At 39.9% G+C, this 23,579-nt stretch overlaps 1 protein-coding gene across 11 annotated transcripts in view; it reads left to right on the forward strand.

The window, feature by feature from the left end:
- Positions 1 to 23,579, forward strand: part of MOB2 (MOB kinase activator 2) — a 165,676-nt gene that overhangs the window by 103,924 nt on the left and 38,173 nt on the right. The window contains exon 1 of one of the 11 annotated variants that reach the window (XM_030560600.1): positions 17,330 to 17,489. The exons of 9 other annotated variants lie outside the window; for them this stretch is intronic. In XM_030560600.1, the coding sequence (XP_030416460.1) occupies positions 17,380 to 17,489 (110 nt within the window). In that variant the 5' untranslated portion in view covers positions 17,330 to 17,379. Of the gene's footprint in view, positions 1 to 17,329; positions 17,490 to 23,579 lie in introns of those variants that run through there. One more of the 11 variants, XM_030560603.1, reaches the window with a different exon arrangement.

Below are 23,579 nucleotides of genomic sequence, written 5' to 3' on the forward strand. Positions count from 1 at the left end.
TCATGTTCAGAAAAGCATGTAAACACTAGTTCTGTCTGCTCTCTGTATCTGGGCACTATCATATATTGGAGGGGGACAATATAGTTTCAAGATCATATTTTTCTATCACTGTCTCATTAATTTCAGAGCACAACAAAAGTGTTATAGACAAATTGCTTCTATAAACTTTTGTTTGGCCTCATCTCTCACATGAGCCATTCCTTTAATTACTAAGAATATATAACAAAATAGACAATTTCAAACTTCCAGCACATCGTTTCATATATTACAATGCCTGGCTGAGTCTTGGATCCACAATTTCACAGGTTTGTGTTTCCTTCTTTCTTCCCTGATGTGCACTGAACAGCTCCAGCTGATTGACCCTTGCCATGGAGAAGAAACCATCTCATGTCCCACTATCAGTTTCTCCCAGTGTGCTGGAATAGCTGTGCCTTACTGACCTTCAGCTGAGTACTTTGGCAGCATTGATCGATGGAGTTTTGAGTTTTCTAATATATAATCTTTTTCTCTTGCTGTCATTGCATATCTGATCCAACCTATTTACACAAATTGGTTTGGGTGTTTACACTAATTTTATTTTATTTTTTTACAGGTAGGTAAATGTGGAAACTTTAGCCAGAGAATATAAAAAATGAAGTGGTGACATACAATCTGTATTTAAAGAATTGCTAGAGAATGCTATTTAGGGACAGCTGTGATCTAGTGCAGTGTTTTTGAGATGGTAGGTTGCATGTCCCCTGAAGGTTGCCCACCCTCAGCTCCCTCCCCCATTACTTTCCCTGAGCAGCGTGCAGTGACATGGGGATCAGGACCTAAGTGGCAGTAGCAGCATGGAGGAAGCAGCAAGAGGACAGTCAGCAGCCCAGTAGTAGTCATGGCCCAGCTTCAGGAAGAGAGCGTCTGGCTGGGTCGGCGGGAGAAAAAGGGGGTGGGCAGAGTTGAGCAGGGAATTTGGGCTTTCGGTCTGACTGGGAAAGGGAGGGTGACGGGCTATAGGGCTGGGGAGAGAAAGGGACGAGCTGGGGGCTGGAGAGGGGAGAGCAGTGGTAATGGTGGGGCCCGAAAAGAGACCAAATGCAATTGGGGGGGGGGTTCCCTTCTGTTAAAAATTTGGGAACCACTGATCAAGTGGATTGACGGCAGAGCAAGAAGTCAATAAACCTCTGTTTCAGTCTCCAATCTGCCATGATATATCTTTATGGTCTTAGACAAATTACTTTTCTTCTTTGTGCCTCAATATCCCTTCTGTATAATAGAGATAATAATGCACTCAGATTTTGGGGTTGGGAAGAGCTATACAAGTGCAAAGTATTTGTTACACTATTAATGTTTTCATATTGTCACATCCAACGGACATCATTAGCCTTTCTGTAAGATAATTGCATCCAAAAAACGTTAAAGTAACATTAAGGTTACAAAATCAAGCACTCAGAAGTTAGGATATGCTAGAGTTAAGATTGCCTGTTGCTTCCCCAGCCTCTCTGCTTGTCTACACACCCTTCTGAGCCCCCTTTCCTTTCCTTCCCTACCATTTCTAACTTGTTTGTATTCAAGGCCTGGGGGCCAGCACAGTGAGGAGGGGAGGCATTTAGGGCTGAGAACTGACAATCTCTCTTCTCAGTTCCCTGTCCAGCACTGAAGCAGGGGGAACCATTTACAGGGAAAGTACTCATCATCCCTGGCACTCCGGGAAAAGAGCATGCTGAGTTCAGACACTCTTTGGAGAATTTAGCTGACAAACCCTAACAAGTCTGCTGAGCAGATGTGAATTGAGAATTTTTCAGCTGCTCATAATTTGGGAAAATGTATATGGAACCATGAAAAGTTATGATAGCAGAGTGACCACCTTCCGTATTTCGAACCCTTGCTCCAAAAGCATGAAGACACTAGACCGTCTCAACAAAATGGATTTCAGAATTGTTTTAAGCCTGGGCATAATATATTTTTCCCTAATCTCATTCTCTGAAATGGTCAAACCATTTTAGCTGATGCTTTCTTAAAATATTCAACCTTGAGGTATAAACCCAGCATGGGAAATTTAAACCCGATTGGTTGAAGATTGGCAAAGCATAAGCTGCTGAATACAAGAGCTTTATAATGGGAACTGTCTGGCTACCTTAATTATAGGTAGGTTTGGCACAACTGGATTTTTATTTTTAATAATTCTGATGCTTAATGCTGATTTTTATTTTTAAGCATTTTTCATTAACTATTTTAATTTTTACAGTTGCGGTAAAATAAGGTGAAGGGTTAGAGTTAGAGCAGTGCTGACAGTGAGGCTGCAGGGAGCCTGAGACACCTGGGTGTTGGGGAGGCCGTGGTCCTGGCCCAGCAGAGCAGAGACCCCCAGCCAGGGCCACAAGGAGGGAAGAGGGACAAGCCCTTTGGCATGGGAGAGGCCACCCTGCTTTTGAATGGCTTTTGCCTGGGGATGACCCCTGCACTCTTGACCATGTTTTAAGCTTGGAATCTTTTTATTTTCCTCAAGAAAAGTTGATTCTCATTGGTATAATTTGGTATTTCTTTTTGGTAGCCCGAAGTGTACACTATATCTAAGCACATCTTTTTAAGCAAATATGTATTTTAACATTTATTCAGATTCTTAATTTTTACTTTTTTTAAAGAAATGCATCATTCATTTTCTGTTTACTAGACTGCATTTTTTAACTTATGATTTGTGTCAAGCTACATTTGTATAGAAATTGGGATTAAATTAAAATGCAAAACCAGCATTTTAAAATTTATTACTTAAAGAAAATGACCTTTATGTCCTGGATACATTTGAAAGTAGATTTTTCAAAACCTATTTTTCATTTAAAACTGCTTTATTAAACAAAGGAAGTATGTGCTGTTAGCAAATAGAACTGATGGTTTCTGGTCACCGTGTCCTTCAAGATTTTACAACAGTAGCTCTCATCTTCTCATACTGAATTTTTCTTCATAGATTGGGAGTTTAAAAACAAGAACGTTTGTTTTCATCGTATAATCAGTTTCTCAACTTTGAATGAACTAGTCATTGAACTAAACTGGTTGAATAAAATTGAATGAAGAAAACATTCTCTGTACCTGCAGAAAAGCAGAAGTTGATTGTTTATATAAGGCTACAAAAGCAGAACATGTACTAAGCTGCTGGTCTGTTGCCCAGACTGCTTTTTTGAAAGTACAATCTGCCAAAATAGGAGTTGTAATATCAAAACTGTTATTGCCTGTACAGAAGGGGCTAAACAGTTGTTTTTGTTTTTCCTGTCACATGCGGAAGAAACACTGGGGCAGGTCATGTTGATTGACTTCAATGGAGATGAGCCAATAAATGAAGCACCAAAGTTTGCATTCGGGTATTAGTAATACAACACCTTGAAGGTGGAGGATTACATAAACAAGCTTAGATTTACCTATTAACAATTCACTAAATCTTTATTTGTTTTTCATCCTCCAGTCAGGGTTCAGCAGTTCTTGGAGAATATGGGGTGTGTTTATGTTCAGAAGAGTGTGTTGGTGAGGCTTTCATTCCCATTATTTTTGTGGTTGAATGCATTTACCTTTTCAGTCCAGGGTTCATATCCTGTACTCACAATTAGGATGAATTTAGTATCTATTTTGTTTCAAGTGTAAGCTTATTTGCCTCACCATGCAGTTTGGTAATTCTGCACTATTGCAACCTTTCTGCCCAGGAAAAGCTAAATACTGGAATAGTTGGATTGTGCATAATGGATAATATCCATATTGTACCTGGCCAACTAGTCTTAGGGTATGTCTACATCTACAATTTTGCAGCGCTGGTTGTTACAGCTGTATTAGTACAGCTGTATAGGGCCAGCGCTGCAGAGTGGCCACACTTACAGCAACCAGCGCTGCAAGTGGTGTTAGATGTGGCCACACTGCAGCGCTGTTGGGCGGCTTCAAGGGGGGTTCGGGGAACGCGAGAGCAAACCGGGGAAGGAGACCAGCTTCGCCGCGGTTTGCTCTCGCGTTCCCCGAACCCCCCTGCAAATCGCAGGGAAGGAGACCTGCTTGCACGGGGGTTCGGGGAACGTGAGAGCAAACCGCAGGGAAGGAGACCAGCTTCGCCGCGGTTTGCTCTCGCGTTCCCCGAACCCCCCTGCAAACCGCAGGGAAGGAGACCTGCTTGCACGGGGGTTCGGGGAACGCGAGAGCAAACCGCAGGGAAGGAGACCTGCTTGCTCGGGGATTCGGGGAACGCGAGAGCAAACCGCAGGGAAGGAGACCTGCTTGCACGGGGGTTCAGGGAACGCGAGAGCAAACCGCAGGGAAGGAGACCAGCTTCGCCGCGGTTTGCTCTCGCGTTCCCCGAACCCCCCTGCAAACCGCAGGGAAGGAGACCTGCTTGCACGGGGGTTCGGGGAACGCGAGAGCAAACCGGGGAAGGAGACCAGCTTGATTACCAGAGGCTTCCTCAGGTATGCTGGGATACCTGCTTATTCCACGGAGGTCAAGAAAAGCGCTGGTAAGTGTCTACACTTGATTACCAGCGCTGGATCACCAGCACTGGATCCTCTACACCCGAGACAAAACGGGAGTACGGCCAGCGCTGCAAACGGAGTTGCAGCGCTGGTGATGCCCTGCAGATGTGTACACCTCCTAAGTTGCAGCGCTGTAACCCCCTCACCAGCGCTGCAACTTTGTGATGTAGACAAGCCCTTAGTAATCCTGTTAGGAGCAACATGTTCATTGTCTCTTCCCACCAAAAGATTAGAACAAAATAGGGATGAGGCATTTGAACGTATGTGACTAAGAATATATCTTCACTGGAGAATTAACTTATCTACACTCAAAATACTCTTCAAGTTAGCATAACTTTATAGCCCCTTTATACTTGTATGTGGCGCTGAGACTTTTAGGGGCACCTCCTCTGGTTCTTAATGCTATGGTAAGATGAGCTGCTCTGAATTAATTCTCAGTGAATTATGGGAGAACTGGTTTGTCTTTTCTGGGCACCCAGGTGGAATTGTGGGAAGACATTGGTGTAGAGTGATACTAGCCTTTGTCCATACTACAGAGTGGTCATGTTAAGAGCTGATGAGTTTTGCTCTCTCAGGCTTTAGTGCATACTCCACCTTGGGCCAGCTAATTTGAGTTTAAACCACCACTATAGTTCAGTTTGTGTGTGGCTGGGACTAGAGTTAGGGTAACACTTGAGTAATAATTCGACTTAACTTTGTGGTGAAGACCAGGCCTAAAACAAAACATCCGATTTTGTGTTTGTGGTCTCCATGTGTGTAGGTGTTCTGAGTGATTATACTACAGTGTCCATGGTAGCAAAGTACCAGAGTTAATTTTTCTTCTCAAGAATGTTTGATCAGATATAACAAAAACTTGTGTGGGATGAAGTCTTGGCCATTGTTACTGATTTGATTAGAGATGCAAAGATTTTTTTTCCTTAATAGAGAGACAAGTAACATTAGTATTCAGAGAAATTCTGTAGAATACTCAAGGGAAACAGTATAAGAGACAATTTTATGGTTGAAACCCACTGACAGGAAGATTTACAAATAAACCAAGGAGCTATTTATCCTCTTGATTCACAGCACTTCCTCTCTCCTCCAGTACACTGTGAGGATTTCTGATTATAGCTATTACTTTACAGATTATTCTGTGAGCATCTAATCTTAACTTTAAAGTGCAACAAGCACTATTTTAGGTTATATTGTGCTTTAAACCCACACTCTGCTTTAGTTATTCCAGAATAACTCTTCCTATGGACACCAGAATGAGTGCCTTTTTCTGGTTTAGCTTTTAATCCATTTTGGATTCTGCTTATTCCAGAAAAGTGTGTCCACACAGGGCTGTATTCTGGAATAGCTATTCCAGTTGACTTCCCCTTACTCTGGGAGTTGGTGTTACACAGTGATAAATTTATTATGGTTAACACACAGTTTTTTGTATACTAGGGATTAGAGCTAGAACTGACTGATTTTAATGTGTTTTTATCCTTCTGGTCTTGTTAATAAGAAACTGTAATCTCCTTCACCCTGCCTCAGAAAAGAGTTTTTTATAGAATATATTCATTCTCTGAATTTCTAAAAAGCACTTAAGTGGAAAACTCTTTTTAACCTTGGACCATGTTTTTGTACATTGTTTAACAACGTAAAGTCGGTTATATTTTTCCACCTGGGGTCGGTTGGTGAGGAGTTGATGTATTTCTGTGTCCAGGCATCACCATAAGATTAAAGGTTGCTCCAATCTTCTGATCAATCATTGTTGCCATTTCCAACCACAACTGAAGTCATTGGCTTCCACAGACTAGTTGGCCTTGTACACAAAGTAAAATGTGCTGGTTTATGTAATCAAGTATGGGTACTTCAGTTGATTCAAGCATTGACTAGGATAAGTATGTAAATAAGATAATACTGGGCTATGTCTGTTCTGAAAAATCTGGGGTATTTCAGGCTATTGGAGAACTAACAGAAATGCTTGTAAAGTTTGAATGTCACACTCAGCACTTTACTACATTCTACTGGTGGTAACTGCTGTTAACGCTCAGAGTGTACACACATCAAAAGTATACCGTATCCCTCTCTGATGTCAGACAGGCCTATTTTGTGAAAGAATGCTAGTGGAAGCCCCTTTTCTTCTCTCTCCCCTGCTAAACATATACTTCAAACAGATTGATTTTTATTTTTAGAAAATGAGACTTCAAGCAGGACCCCGAAAAAGAACACTAATTTTTATGCAAGATTTCAAAAAGCCAACCCTATTGAGAGACTTTAAAGAGACATGGGAGCTTGTGTGGCGAAAAAGTGAAGAGTGCATGATGCTACTTTTATAAAAAGCAGAGAAGTTACAAATAACTGTTTCTTAACCAAGAGTGTCAAGTGGGGAAAAAATATAGTTTTGGACTAAGTGTGTATGTGCATGCATGTATTCTTATAATTTAGGAAAAAATTATAGCACACTAAGAATAATTATAAATATTTGTCTTCATAGCAAGTGTCCTGGTCATGATGCAGTTCTCATCAGAATATATTGTAACTGTAAGGGGAAGGTTGCTATTTATATTCCAGAAGGAGTGTATTTTCCAGAGTTTTGCATAATTTTTAGATCAAAATGTCAAGGAGACAAGGATTTGCTTATTATGGATTGGGGCTAGTTGCCTCATGCACATAACCTGCCTTTGTAAGGTGCAGTAAGTAGATAGGAGACAAGTTACATATATTGCACCCCAAATATTGTTGGCATTATGTCTCTTCTGCGCTAAAAGACAAACCTACAAAAAATACTTTAGCAAACTAGCCCTGATACTCATGCTAATAATTTTCACATATTGTGCATTTCATCTGATCACAAATTACTTTATACACCTTTAACAACCTTCCTATTACAATAGGTAGGTAATCTCTTCTTTAGATGTGTGCAGAAAAGGAGGCACAAATAGATGCTGAATTCTGACAGGAAGTCAGTTGCATTTAGTCACAGAGTTGGACTTCGAACATAGGAGTCCTGACTCTCTATCCATTGGAACATAATACCTCTCTTTTTCCCCTGTCACCTGCTTATATATCCTGGTACAATTAACCTTTTCAGCAGAGCTTTCTCCTAGTAGCAAGGTGTTTTTCATCAGTCATTTAAAAAATAGGATTCTATTACAGCCTTCTCTTCTAGAATCCTGTTGGGTATCACTGCTTCATTAATCTGTGTTTGTTACAGTGCATAACACAATGGAGTGTTGGTCCATGACGGGGGCTGCTAGGCACTGAAATAATAGAAATAGTAAATAATAATTGGTCTATCTTGTTTTGAGGAATCTGAACCTCTTTTTCAGCCCCTTTCTTTCACACAGTCTGTCCCCGGTTCAGATTGGCTGTTGTTCAAAAGCCTAGATGATGTTGACATTGCTTCATGCTGGGTATAAGCATTGGTAACACTGTAGCATTTATATTGTGGTAGGACATTAACATTCTGTTGTGCATAGGCCAGTGGTCCCCCATCTTTTTGGCTGGCGAGCACCAGCCGCAGGACCACTGTGGCGGTGGCGCACCCGCCGAAATGCTGCTGAATTTCGGCAGCATTTCAGCGGCAACGCCTCTCAATGACTTCGCTTGCCATAGACAAGCGACGTCATTGAGAGGTGTTCCCACCGAAATTCGGGAGCGACGCGCCTCGATGACGTCATTTGTCGATGGCAAGCGTCGTCATTGAGAAGCTTCCCCGCCAAAATGCCACTGCGACATTTCGGCAGGTGCTCCGCGTTGGGGACCTCTGTGCTAGACTCTGTACATACAGATACTAAAACAGTCCCTGGAGCCAATAGTTTGCTGCTTAAATAGACAAGACAGATTAGAGAAGGAAGTAGTAGTATTTTGCAGATGGGGGAACTGAGGCCCAAAGACTAGGTTATTTGAAATTCATACATGAAGTCTTTGGTAAAGCCAAGAGTTTAACTCCAATCTAAGTCCCAGTTCAATAACTTAACCTCAAGACTTTCTCTCTAGTAGAGCAGCCAATTTCAGTTAAGGCAAGTGAATTTTCTTACTATGTAACAGTGCTGGCTGCAAACAATCTGCTGCAGTACAAGGCTAGAAACGCTGAAAGTGGTGAATAGAGAACTTCACAAACAGTGAATTTCTTCTGTTATCCACTGCTTTTTATTCCTTTCTCTAGCCAATGAAGGCCCATTTCAGAGCCCTAACAGCTAACAAGGAAAAAAACCATAAATCTAGGCAAGTACATGTGTGTGAATTGGAGATTGTAATCTGAACTAAGTTTGCACAAGCCAGTGGTAGCAAACCAAGCAACGTCACCAAAACCAACAACCAGAGCTCTTTAAAGAGGGAAACTTCCATCCACACCTGCAGCTGACTTTGTTTACATATTTCCCCCTTTTTATCTCAATGAATATGATGCTTAATCAGGACCGATCCCATATGCTTTCTGTGCATGGCCTGATGAGACTCGTTCTTAAAAGCTTTCTTTATTTTAGTCTTCAGTCAGTCTCTAAAGATATAGCCCATCTGTTGGTTTTTTCATTTTTTATTTGTCTAGATCAAAGTTACAAGCTCTTAAAAACCAGGGTATATAACAGTCCATGCATGTGTCACTATAATAACATCTGTGTCACTGGCATGATTTTTAACAGAAGCATGGGAGGCACTTGCATCATAAATTCTTTTGAAATGTTTACTGTTTTTTGGGGAAGTTACCCTTAGGCTAAAATTACTTACACTAACTCTGAGACCGGGGAGGAAACGTGACAGTTTGAGAGAAATCCACTTATATAAGTTTTTTGAATTGTTATAGTGTAAAGAAAGAAATAGTAATTTATATAACTCAGTCTTTCAGATGCTCTTTGATAATAAAAAACACCAAATTAAACTTATGCATGAATTTAGTTCAACAAATATTAGGGTCATTGTCCTGTTTTTGAAGACATTTTTATCTACAAATTATGTAAGCTTAAAAAATTTGAAGACAGCATGCATGGGATTCTGTTTTCTTCTAATTCGTTAATATAGCAGACTGCTGTGGTCCAGATACACGTGCTCTATCAGTGTCTGGAGAATGAAATACTGAGTACAGCATAAACCAATCTTAAACTTGAGTACTCTGGATACTAGCTAGTCATTCTTTAATCTGAATCCACTGTACCATGTTTGAACATGTGAGTATTCTGTTCAAATTTTGTGTTCTCTGGAAAGTGTGGTACAATGAGTTATATAGTCTCCAAGCATTTAAAATGTGAATTAAATGGATAATTGTGTTCAGTCAAGTGTACCAACACTGTCCTCTTTAACATCAAAGTGAAAACTAAATTCATTTTTGTAATTAAGATTTCAGAGACGTGAGGAGATAGAAAATGGGGGTGGGGATGTGCGCATTAAAGTTTTACAAGTGCAGAAAAAAGAACATACTTATCAGGGAGCGAAGCTGCAATTGATATGGGAGCCATGTCATTACTATTTTGGATTTACAACTCAACTATAACAAAGTGTACGGAGGTGGAGTTTTTGCTTTTTCTTGTAAATATACATACATATTTTTCTTTGTTTAAAATTTAACTTCCCCTCCCTAACCTATCATTTAAAAATATATGTGTAAGTTGCCAAAAGTACTTCATAATCAATCGAAAAGATTTCAGCAATATGTCAGACTTGAGGGTGAACCCTCAAAGTAACCATGTTCAGCATTACTACTTGGGGTTGTATTTCTAACCAATTTTTTCTGACTTGCATTTAGCAGTAAGTAGGTCACTGAGATGAGATACTTGTTAAATTCTTTCTGCCTCTCTCTCATGCCAGTACATGCACACTGTCCAAACAGGTTTTACCTTGGGGTTGTAAAGTGGTCTTCTCTCCCCTAAACTGGTCTTCTGCAATACAAACAACAGTAAAACAGCTCAAGACCCAGCTGCATCTGGGAACTATTTGGTCTCAGAAACTCCTACAATTTTTTATCTTAACTAGACTGTTTATGGCATATTTGCATTGTAGGAGCTGATATGCACCTATCTCAGCTGATATGCACCTATTAAGCTGGCACTGTTAGGTGAAGGTGCAGCACGCGTGTTCCAGGTGAACCTAATCCTGTAATGAGCCTGATTGTGAGGATGCTAACAAGTCCTGGGCTTTGGGTGAACCAAGTTCATTTTGTGCCTTCAGAGTTTTGTGGCCTTGCTTTTAACAAATGTAGTTGAGAAATTTTTTGTTAGGTGCTGTGAGTTGCACTGAATAGCTTCTACTGTTTAATATCACATAATGTAAACTGTGTGTTTCCACATGTATTTAATATAGCATGCCTGGAGAGAATTCTCCTCAAGCATATTTCATAGTTACTTTTATGAATCCTTCTTTTCCCTGTGCCCTCATCTAAGTGTGACATTATCAAATAAAATCATCTACAGTAATGCTGCCTGGAGCAGCCTGAAATGGGGCTGGAGTTATAACACCAAGTAGGGGGAGAAACTCGTGCTTCGTGAATGGTGCTCTGTGTCTGGGAAAACTTCAAGCAGTCTCCACTTATTTCCTTCCACTCCTTTCCCACCCAAAGCATGGATAGTCTTGTCCAATGAGAACTGTTGACTCTGGGACCCTCCCTCTCTGTGCTGATTACACCTTGTATCCCTCAGCCTAGAGTTCCATGACCATTTGCAGTTTGGCTTTGATTGCTATGCCATATTGACGTAAAACTGAAAACAGTAGTTGTGTTGTACACCTTACAGGGAGGTTATGTATATGTGTAGAAAGTAGTTCAGAATGTTAAATGACCCTGGGGAGAATTTCTTAGCCAAGTTTTAGAAGCTCAGCCTTTTTATATGAAGCTAGGGGTCTTGGGTGTTTGTGGGATGGAAGGAGAACAACAGGAGTCTTTCACTTTAGCTCTTCAATATTAAAATACATTATTGCACTAATCCTTCCTTGGAGAGCAGCCCATTTGAGCTTCAGAATTAGGGCAAGAAAATAAAAGGAATAGTTAAGTCTGAGATGAAACTCCCATCTGTTATGATCTCCAGGAAAAAAAAACAACAGAAGAACAATGGTTAGGAATGACATAAACTGAGCACCCCATTTCTTACTGTCTGCCAGGAGCAACTTCCCCATGCTGCACTGAAGGAGATAAGTTTTTTCAATAAGATTGCTTCCTCTGACTTCACTTCTTAGTATGTATGTTGCAGTCATGTGCTGGTGCTTTCAGAAGATACATGTACCAGATCATCAGTGTATCTGTACTTTTTAGTAGAAACTAAATCTTGTTTGTGGATTTTTTTTTCTTATTGAGAGAGAGAGAATGTGGATATCTTTTCTCGAAAGGGGGAGAGAATGTAGAGAAACATAAAGTTTTTTTTTCTTGTTTAAAGTGAATTGTGCCTTCCAACCAGGCACTGCTGTGCTGTCTGATTTGGCATTGGGCCATTGCAAGGTTTTCACTTGAATTTGTAAAATGTAGGTAACTTGCATTAATTTTGCATTGAAGTCGTACCCTAATTCAGAAGACTGGCCCTCCAACAGCATAGCAGTCCTTAACAACTCTTAAGCTTTTTTTCAATATTGATACAGGCAAGAGTGCCATCTGCTGAACCATTATCTCTACTCAAACACCTCCATCTTTTTTAGTAGTGTCGCGTTCAAATACAGATCTGACTTAACTCCGTTTAGCTAGAGATCTGAAGTGATCTCAGCACAAGGTGGTATGGGTGCAGGCCTACATACTCGCTAGAAGTTTTCTGATCAACCTACTCATGATTTATTTTCGCTTAGTACATGCAGTAACTCTCACTTTCCTGTTTTTTGGTACGGTCTGACTTTATTGAGCTGAACTCTCAATGACCATCCTGCTTTTTGTGGGTCTTGTCCACAATTCAACCGCTTTAAGAATTCCTGTTGGCATTTGAACAAAATCTTGAAGACTTTTGCAGGTTCATATTAGACTTCTTCTGATTTCTGTGCTCCAACTTGCTGCTCTTGCCCCCAACAGGATAGATGTTTGTTTCTGGTGTTTCAGATTTAGTGAAGATATGTACCAATCTCTTCTCTCTGCCTGTTGCAGAGCAAAACATAGCCACAGCTGAAGCTAAAGAAAGTGGTTGCTGCTCCAAATACTGACTCTTAATCTTTGCCACCAGAGCTTTATGAATATAGTAAAATACTGGTCAGTTTAGATACCGTGTCAACGTTTTGAAAGTATTTATCAAATTTGATTAATTTTCTGAAATTCTTGCATCAATTGATTTACAGGGCTTTTATCTCAGCACACTTTGTGGTCAGGAGGGCATGTTTCCATCCTGATGTTTCTGGGTTGGGGTTGAGAATACGTTTCTGACATCTTTCCTCCTTATATGATCCCCACCCCATCACTAAACTTTTTCTGCCTCCGGATTGACTTCACTCTTAAGGCCTATGTTAGAGTTGTCATCTCTGAGGCACAGAAAAATGGGCCACTAGCTGTGGGCCCCATCTGACCCCTGTTGCTGGTGACTCCTGTCCCTGAGTGATGAGTCTGTTTCCCCCACTTCAGTCTCAGCACCAAGAGGAGTTGTGGTGGCCCCGGCAGGCAAGGGCCTGGGATGCTGCATGCATGCAGCACAGGACCGTGGCGCTGTCCAGGCTGTGACACTCCCAGGAGCCAAGACTGCTGCATGGGCAGCAAAAATAAACACTGACATGCCACATCTCTGATGGGTAACAGACAAGACAGCAGAAAAATTGGCCAGGCCAGTCAAAAACTGGCTAGGTGGCAACCCTAGCTTCTCTACACAAAGAGACAATGTGTTCCATGAGGGTATGATTTTTAAAGCACCCCCATGTGTTGCACACTAACTGGCCCAAGTAGACTCTGCTAGCACCAACAAAAAGTTCTGGAGTGCACCTTAAAATAGTACTATGCTAAAATACACTAGGGAACTTTTTGGGCATGCCAGCATGGTCTACACAAACCAGTTAATGGACACACTGCAGCTCTGTGTGGACAAGCCCTCAGTTTCTATCAGGAGTTATGAGACTTTGGATTTGGACAAAACACTAAGTGCTTTTCCCCTACTGCTGTTGTTTGGATGATAGCAGAATGAAGACTGAAATTATTTTCCAATGTAAATAAGACTTGGAGGTAAACTAAATGATGTAAACGTCCTGCTGCAAATTCTTGAGTGGTCCCAGAGCACTGGGGACACGTTTTGAGGTAATTAGAAAGGTTACTTGGCAAGGTAATAGCACAAGCATATTAAAGTCAAACAAAAGGGGCAATTAGCTAGCTGAATTGAAATATTACATGGCAGGCAGGGACACACAATAGACTGCAATTTAATTTAAAACAGAACTTTACAATCTGACATTACAAGCCCTCATTTTTCATATAAATGCTGAGTTGCACTTTAATGGCCTCTATTTTTGTTTCTTACGTTATTCGCTTGTCTGAGTGGTTTTGACTTGTTCTTTTCCAAGCCTCTTGATACTACTATACTTCCCTGTGGTACCTACTTTATGCTGCTTTTATGGAACCCTGAAAGAGGCAAATAAATAGCAAAGTGAGCAACAGTTGCTTATAAAATGGTTATAAACACACAAAGCATTATTCATAAGATTATTAAATATCACTCCTTGGCCTGACGGGTCAACATTCCCATCAGGGTGAGGTCTGAGTGTAGATGATGTCAATCATAAAGCTCTTTGTCTTTGGTCTGGCAGTGGCTGGAGTTAGTATGGAAAGTGTGTCCTCAGTATATGCATGTGTTTTGTGAATAGATGTCAGGGGGTGCTCTGCCTTTCCCACTGTCTTTGATTGGTACCTTTTCTTACCCTATGTCATCACTTAGAAGATTAACTTTAGTAATTTATCTTGTATACTGGGAGCAATCTACGCTCAGATGTCTATGATTCTGTTACCATAACAAAGCATGGTGTCTGTAACTGGCCTACCCCTCTCACACGCCCACTGTGAGGATCTGACACTTTTTATTCTCTAATTTCAGTGCACCTTCCAAAAAAAGCCTCATTGGTCCCTATATATCCCTTTCCTACCACACGGGATAACACTTCTACTACTGAAAGGCACGTATGTCCAAGGTGGAACTAAGCAGCTGCTAAACAATTGTGCAGAATTTTGAGATAGTATACGAAGACTACGTATCCAGGAGGAACTTTCAGGATAATTTAAAGGGGAAGAATATAATTACTTGCGTATGAAGTCTGACATTGGACCTTTAATGTACACCATGGTTGTAATTCAGGTGAATATCAGTATGAACATACATCATTATTTTCAATGATTACACCTTCAAATAAATATGCTGCATTTGAGTACTCCTTTTTGGATATGACTGTTTTCAGATAAATCTGTTCATTGAACTTATGGTCAAAGTCTCTTGTTTTAAAATTCTTAAAATCCAAAGTTATGACTTTCCATGGCACCAAATGGCCATGTTGCACATATGTTTTAAGTTACTAAATTTGACATCATACATAATAAAACATACCTGCTCGAAGTGGCTGAGTTGTGCTTTCTAAAAACCTTTACTTTCGGTTGCATGATTTTGGGGTATTTAAAATAAGAAATGAGACACAGCATCTTTAACAACAAGATGTTACTGGATTTTATGTAAGCATACAACTGGACAGTACAGTCAGCCCAAAGAAGGGATGCAGCTTGCCAAATAGAGAACTGATAGTTGGAGAAATAGAGGAAAAGAAGAGTGTTCTGGGGGAGGGGAGAATGTTTCACAAAAGAAAGCATTGAAAGTGGAAGTGTGGCACAGAGGTTAACCATCTGCAAATGGATCACTGATCGCATATGTCAAGGGGAAAGGATCATGAGTTTCCAAATTGTTCAAGTCTCAGTTTCTTGTTTGACATCCTTCTCAAGAGGATGTCACAAAAGTTCCTAAGTCCAGTCCTCTATGTGAGGATGTTGAGGCCTTCTATCTGATAGTGTGAATCTTTCAGCTTACTAATGAGGCATGGAGAGGCCATCTTTCATGTTAAAATCGTAACAGTGTTATCATAGTGTTTCATATTTACTTTCGTTTGAGCTATGAAATCTTCTTTAACTTGGAAACAACAAGGTTTTCCCTTAATATTTTGTCTGTTAGTGTAATTGTAAAAATGTTTAAATGCTTATTGTTTTACAGCTGATTTAAAAGGGCTAAATGTCTTTGTGAATTTTAGTTGGTGAATAAAGTTGCGTGGGTTTCCCTTGCTACTGTGTGTTCCTTCTGTGGATATTCTGCCTCACTCTAGTAGTATGATTGACTTAATATAACAAGTTTGCATTATTTAGGGGGTGGGGGAGAGTTTGGCCAGTATCAGATTATTCCAAGAGAGAGGATGATCTTGTGGTTAAGGCACAGGACTAGAAGTTGGAGAGAGTTGTTTTCTTTTTCCAGCCCTTCCACAGACTTCCTGTGTGACACTGGAGAAGTCACTTATCCTCTGTCTCAGCTGGATCACTTGGAAGCACAAGGATAAAAGTACCTCCTACTGTCATATTCCTCTACTTAAAGAGGATATTGAGGCTAAAGTTAATTGATTACAAATCCTCTGGATAGAAGGTACTACATAAATGCAAAACAGTATTCTCCCTGGGTTTTTTGACTGAGCCACGGGGAGAATACTGGTAGAATTAGATGTCCATAGTCTTCTGATACACATCAGTGGCTTGTGTAGTCACAGCACAGCGCTAGGAGAACTCACCTCCACGAAGGGCGTAGCTGCCAGTGCTCATGCACTGTCTACAGTGCCACGTTACAGCGCTGAAACTTGCAGCACTCAGGGGGGTGTTTTTTTCACACCCCTGAGAGAGAAAGTTGCGCCACTGTAAAGTTGCAGTGTAGACAAGCCATAAAGAGCAACACGCTACTTGTTGATAATGAAGATTAATTATTCCCACTTGTAGGAGGGCTTTCAGCAGGGTTACTTCATTAGACTCTGCACAAGCTGCAAACAATAGCATGCTTGCTCACTGTCTTGAACAGCCATGATCCTATAATGCCCACTTGGTCTTGTTTACTATTTGCTGCCTATAAATTTGCAAATTGACTGTTACTTCTGCTGATTTTGAACTTCATCCTGACTCTATCTGGAAGTATCTTTTAGAGATTTCACTATCGGGCCTTAGGTTATTACATAATTGTGTCTTCACTGTGCATACTCTTAGGATGCCCCCAACCCCTTCACATCCATCTTAGCTCCCTCCTTCCCTAAAAGTTTTACTTTGTAGATTGATTTGTTCCATTGTGTTTGGAACAATTTCTCTTCTCTTTATGTAGAATTTCTCCCTCTGCCTGGGTTTTTCTGCTTGTGGTATGAAATTATTGTGCAGTGTCTTGCAGAGCATAGTGGAAGACTTCATAAGCTGATATTGTTAGAAATGGGTTTTGCTGTGTACCCGAATGCATCTTTGTCTATCTAGCCTTTTGCACTGAGGATAAGAGTGATAAAATTTGAAGTTGGGTGTAAACGTGCTGCTTCCTTTCCTCTGCAGGGATTAGTTAATGAAATATGTCTCCCAGCACAGTACTGCAAAGAGCTTGGCTGAAAGAGGCTTGCTTATCCCTCACACTACTACTCTTGTCTTGCTGCACAGCTGGCACCGGTTTGAAAAGGCCAATTCAGATGCTCCCTTATTGGCCCTGGCTCCTCAGACTTGGCTCTAGCTCAGAATGTGGGGTTTTTTTTTGGTTTTTTTTTTTTTTTTTTTTTTTTAAGGAGCAGCTGTTTGTCTTTTCTAGCTGAGTTTTTTTTTTTTCCCCTCTTTCTCTTACTGCTTGCTTATTGGCTCAGGAAAAGAGGGAGGGAGGACTGGATGAAGTAAGCTGTGTACACTCTGTGAATGTGGTTGGACTCGTTTTTACAGGGAGAGAGATTGAAGAGTGGAGGTGAGGCTGTACTGGCCATTCCCCTCAGCTTTTCCCTCCCATCCTCATTTTCTCTTTGTACCATGGTTGGGGATCATTGTAACCTCTCTGGAGACAGACCCGTACTCTCCCAGAATCCCAAAACTGGATTAAGCTGCAAAATGGTTCTACAGGCGGTGGGTAAAGTGCTAAGGTAACAATCAGGTTGTCATCATTTTAGAAATTAAGGGAGAGGTACAGGACAGGGAGTTGGCATGCATAGCAAAATGGGGAAAACTTTTAGTTTGGAGCAGACTTTTTTATTTCATTTGATTTCATAGGCACAAATAAGTGTGTAGTGAGGGAAACTCTGTAAAGATAATGTTGTAAAGTGGAGATACATTGTGAGAGGGGGACTTGAACAATGTTGTGAAGTAGACTACTGGCAAAGTAACCCTTGGTCTTGTCCAACATTTTTAAGGAATGGGGAATTAAAAGCTGTGTTGATTTGTCTCTAAAACTTAATTGGTAGCCATATAAATGTGGAATTTCTATCAAACTTTTTGAATTTATACCAGTGTTTAAAAATGTCAAGTGTAATACTCTAGTGAAATAGTTTGAAGGCATCTGAGAGGGCTGAGTTTCAAGGGGATGGTTGGTGAATGGCTACTTGTTTTCTTCATTAGCAGTGTTACTTGAGTAAGTAGTTTGACCAAGAATCTACATAATGCACATGGCTTTTTTGTCTGTACACTGGTAAAGAATATACTTTAAAAAAATTAGTTAATGTATTCTAAACATACTGTTATGGGTCTGATTGTACTCATATATGTAAATATCAAGACCAAAAGGAAAACTTTTGGCAAGTATAGTACCTTGATTGGGGAGAGTTCTGATCTGTTCTGGGCTGAGAGGAAAATTTCATCACAAATATTAGAAGAAACAGGCTTGATGTTGGGGAAAATGTAGCTTTTTATTTCTGTTAACATGAGCTCAAGTATTTTTTTAAACTGTGAAGAATTAGTGCACAAGCCCAAGGAGGGGCTTTGTTGTATGCACATAACTTTATTTGGCAAGCCTCTGCTTGCAGCTGTTTCCTCTTATTGATGGCAAATTTGTTAAAAATGTTTGTCAACAGAAACATTATCCTTTGTCTGCCTTCCTTGATTTATGGGTCCTCTGACACCACAGTCTGCACTGTGAAGATGTTCATTAAACTTGAACTTTGTGACAACTAAGTAAAGACAAGAAAAACTGGACTATGATCTGACTTTTTCATTTCTGCTAGAGAACTTGACTGTTCTTAAGTTAGAGGGGATGCTTTTTTTAAATTTATAATATTAAATAATAGCTGTCTTCACCTTTCCCCTTTTGCTTGCTCTGTCATTCCCCTTTTCATGCTTTTGTCTCTCATTTATACTTTTTAAGGGGTAGAGTTTTGAGGAGTGGTAAGTTCCTTTCCCAGCTCTTCAACTAGTTTAGTGTCTCAGAACTGTTTCAGGTTCCGTTCTTTGTTTGCAAGCTTTTTTTTAGGCTCTATAATTTAGTGTGGTGGTGTGCAGTAAGTCCTATCTTAAAACACTTTGTCCAGTAGCTGGCTATTCATGTTGTGAACTTTTTTGAAGTTTTAGTAGCTGTTCTATTGGCAGCACTCCCAGATGTAGATACATTGGTGCCTCTGAAAGAAAGTATTGCCAAAGCCTTTGTTCAGAGTCTGTAATAGTTGGTCTTAAATATAGGTAATGTCCCATGATTTACAAGTGAAATGTATACCTTTGTATATTTGAGAGCTGAATAATTTTGACAAGTCACAATGAGCTTTAAGTCTTACTGATATTTTTTTCCTATTTTGAAAGTGTGTATATTACATTTCTATACAATTTATTTTTGGTAACCACAGTGTAATTTCTTCTGCATGTCTCATTTTCTAAAGCATATACCATAACTTTAGCATGAAAGAAGGGAAAAGCTGCCATAGTATGTGTAATGTTTTAGGCCTGGATGATGAAGAAATGAGGTGAATTTTATTTTGCCTAGTCAACTGTTGGACAGGTGTTTGTGGATAACATGGATAAATTACTATATTTTGTGTCATAATGCCCAAGTACTTTCTTTTCTCCTACATTTGAATACTTCCCATGAACTAATGCTGCTTGTGTGTTGCTGTACTTTTTTGCATTTGCCTATTTGTCCTGGACCACCAACTTCTGCATCCAAAAAGAAAAAAAATGTGAAGTCACCTCACTGTCCTTGCCAGACAACAGCCCAGCTCAGCCTGTCTGGGCTAAGGCCTGGGACTCAGATCTGGGTTCGTTTCCTGGATCTGCTGCAAACTCCTCATGTGACCTCGTATGAGTCACTTAATCTTGCTCTGCCGCAGTCTGTGAAATGAAGTAATACTTCCCTACCTCATAAGAATGTTGACGATAGATTCATCATCCTATAAAGGGCTCAGATACTAGGATGATATGATTGGTGATAGTAAGAACATAGATCTGAGATTGGTCTAAGGCAGGGAAAGTTAATAGGTGGACCACGGGTCAAATCTGGATTACCAGATGCTTTTGAATGAATGAGGAAATTTTTTACTTATTTATTATCATTAATGTCCTTGTGGTATAAAAATATGCTCTGGAGTTTGGACCTTGACTATAACTTGAACAAGAAATTTGGACTTTGACAAAAAATAATTGACTGTCTCTTGTCTAAGGAGTGAGGTGTGCAAGTTTGTTGCAAAAATAGTCTGCTAGCGCTTCATAGCATCATGTGAGGCCAGTGATGCTGTTGATGAAAGTGGGAGCGACATAGGCCTAGGTATAGGAAAAATTTCTTCTTGACAATTGGTGTCATTCGTTTGGTACTTGTCTGATTGCAAGCGTAGGACATAAGAATGGCCCTGTTGGGTCGACCAAAGATCCGTCTAACCTTGTATTCTTTCTTCCGACAATGGCCAATGCCAGAGGGAATGAACAGAATGGGTAATCATCAAGTTATGCATCCCCTGTCACCCATTCCCAGCTTCTGGCAAACAGAGGCTAGGGACATCATCCCTGTCCATCCTAGCTGATAGCTATTGATGGATCTATCCTCCATGAACTTATCTAATTCATTTTTTAACCCTCTTATAGTCTAGTCTAGGACAAGATGTTTTCAGCACAGTTATAAATGTGGCTTTCTTAAACCATGCCAAACTCTCTGTTTGTGGTGGTCTACACTGAAGTTGAAGTGGTGTGAACTTCTGAATGACACTCATTATCAGTGATCAGTAACTTTTCCTGTGTAGATCAGGCTTTGAAACTACTTGTGGAGAACATGAAAGGGACTGCTATTAACAGGGTGAAGAAAGGCTTGGTGAATTTTTGTGTGTGCCAGTGCTGAGTATGTAAACAGTCTGCTGATCTTTAAGGTTTTGTCTACACTGGCAAAATTAGAATCCTAAATTTCACACTGGTTCAGCTCCATTGTTGGAAGTTTTGATGTGGACGTGGCTCAGCAGTGACAAAAAACAGTGGTAAAAATGCCTCTGTCTAAACAGACTCCATTTCTACCTCTGATGGAGCTGCACAGGCTGAGAATTACAAGTGACAGTTTTTCTAGTGCAGATGCATTACACATTAATTACAAGACAATATGTTGTTTTACTTAAATGTAACGTTTTACACTAACTTTTTCTGCACACTGCAATGCCCTTCACCTTTGTTTTTATCTTCTGTTAGGTGGTAATGTAGGGTTAATTCCTCCTTGTTGTCAAGTAATGTCTCCAAACCATAGGGGAGAGACCAGCGGAGAAAGATTGTGCACATTTTAAAAATAGTACAGTAAAGAGAGATTTTTGAGGCAGAGGGAAAAGAGGGAGAATATATAGAGAAGGTGTTGGATAATGAAGTAGGGAAAGAGAGAATGGGATGTCAAATAGTTGAATAGAGGAAAAAGAAGAAACAATTGGTAACTTAAAGAATTATGGTTCATATTTTCTTATAGGAAAGAAAAGGGGAAAACCAAGTGAAGCCAAGAAGGCAAAGTGTAGGGGCAACAAAAGCAGCAGATGTATTATCTGCCTACTTGCATTTTTTTAAAAATGAAACCTACTCTTGTGTTTTAATATTCCTTTAAATTATAGGGGGCTTGTCTTTGGAAAGCTGTGCACAGTGCCTCTTTTTCATCCTGTACATACTTAAAGCCTGCAAAATTTACCCCAAAATTACTAGCCCACATACAAAGCCTGCTAATTTTTGCTGAAGATATAACAAATTAAAAATACTGTTAGAACAGTGATAAACTCATCTCAGCATAGCTGACCTGAAGTTACACATGTCTGTTAGCACGGAGGTTAATAGGATTTCCAGGCAACAGATAAAAAACTCTCTGATATATAAATGTCATTTTGAAATATGTTAATTTTAAATGTTTTCCCCAAACACAGATGAACTCTGGACAGTTATTTTTATCCAATTATTGAAAGAAAATTAGAGATACAATTCCATTTAGCACAAGATGGAGATGTTGGGGGGAGAGGGAGGCAAAAATAATTATGCAGAAACTTTGTAAGCACACTGAACTCTGTTTACCCATATCATATCAAATTCTTCAAATATTGGTAAAACTCCATGCACAAGAAAGCAGGAGGTTAGTATAGACTGTTCATCAAAGCCTTCTCTTTAGTTGCCTTGAATAATTAGAAGGTAATAGAGGAAGTAATACTAATCTATCCAGCACACCTTTCTTTATTCTATTCCCATTAGTAATTGACCTGGGCCATCTGAACTCTTAATCCTTGCTCTGAGCTTTGTTTTATTACTTTTAAGACACAGTTTTTGCTCTGTGTAAATATTTTCATCATGTGAATAGACACCCAAATGTGATTCAGAACCTGAGTTAGCAGTGGGAGTGGTCTGTGGTATGTCTGCTTTTCCTCTGACAGCTTAGATCTTGTGCAGACAATAGTCAGAGATGGCTGACTTCATTTATCATGTAGCATCTCTGCCCATGCCTTTGCTTTTCCTTTTAAGTCTCTGTTGAAATCTAGTCATCCTGGGTAGTTGCCTTGTGTCATAGATATGTTATGATATAAATTGGGTCTTTCCTGAATTAAGTAATCTAACGACCCCTGTTATGGTACATAATATGAAAGGCCCTTTATATCCGCCTACATATTTCATCTCTTGAGAGTCTATAAAAATAAGCTCCTTTAAACTCTTATTTCTGGCTAGTGTTCTCCCCCCTCCCTTTTTTTTTTCTCTTGTGGTAAGTTATGTAAGGTAATTTGCAAACACAAGAATATAAATGTGTGTCTGGTCGCTTATCAAGCTACCATAACTTGCCTTGATGCTTGATAAATGAATACATTTTTTTTTCCCATAGACTGATTTGTTTTGGCATCATAGTCTCATAGTTGTGCAGTATACTTTGTATGTTATACACCAAAAAATATTTCGGAAACAAAGCTCCCACTCCTTTAGCCTTCTCTCCCCCAAATGGTACTGGGGAGGTTAAAACGGAAACACAAAGCATAGTCCTGACATTGTACTCTGTTTTTTGTTAGTATCCATACTGGAATCTTCTATTGCGCTTTCTTCTTGTCATTGAAGGAGCTCTCTGCCTCCTTTGCCCTGCCCATCTTTTCTTGTTGCTCAGTTAGTTTTCAGGTAAGTGCTGGGGGAAGCAAAGTGGTATATCTATTGGCCTTTTAACCAGGTTAACAAACTCTATTTGAAAGCTCTCCCAACTGGTTTTTAATGAGGTTTGAAGTGTGCAGTGGAGATAGGCCAAACAGTGTCTAAAAAGTTTTTTTTCTAGCCTAGGTTAAAATACTATTTTAACAGTTTGGCCCAGACTACAATGTTAACTGTATTAGCTATAAATGTGTTTAAATAGTGTTCCCTAACATGCTTAAATGTAGATTGGGGGCCATTTAGAACTGTCTAGATTATTTTTGTCTTGTTCTTTTTCTAACTTCCATTGTGCTAAAATAGTTTAAAGGAGAAAAACGTGACATGTTGTCTGCAGTTGGAGTTCAGTGTCTTACCTTTTAAAGTGAAACATGATTGCTTTTTAATCAAACTCACTATAGGCTTCCTCATTTCATCATTGCAAAGCGATAGGAAGGAAGTGCCCTGGGACTGAACCCTCTCTGACATTAGAGATTAGGCAAGATTTATTTTATTTTGCCATTGCATGATAAGGAAGAAGTATATAGGGGACTCTGTAGGTGGCTCTTTTCCTAATTTGGTATGTGAATCAAGTGCTAGCAAAAATGAGCTATTTCAGACCATTCCAGGAGTCTGAGGTCTTCCACTTATGCCCA

Source organism: Gopherus evgoodei, chromosome 4, assembly GCF_007399415.2.
Source record: "Gopherus evgoodei ecotype Sinaloan lineage chromosome 4, rGopEvg1_v1.p, whole genome shotgun sequence".
Classification (NCBI taxonomy): domain Eukaryota; kingdom Metazoa; phylum Chordata; order Testudines; family Testudinidae; genus Gopherus; species Gopherus evgoodei.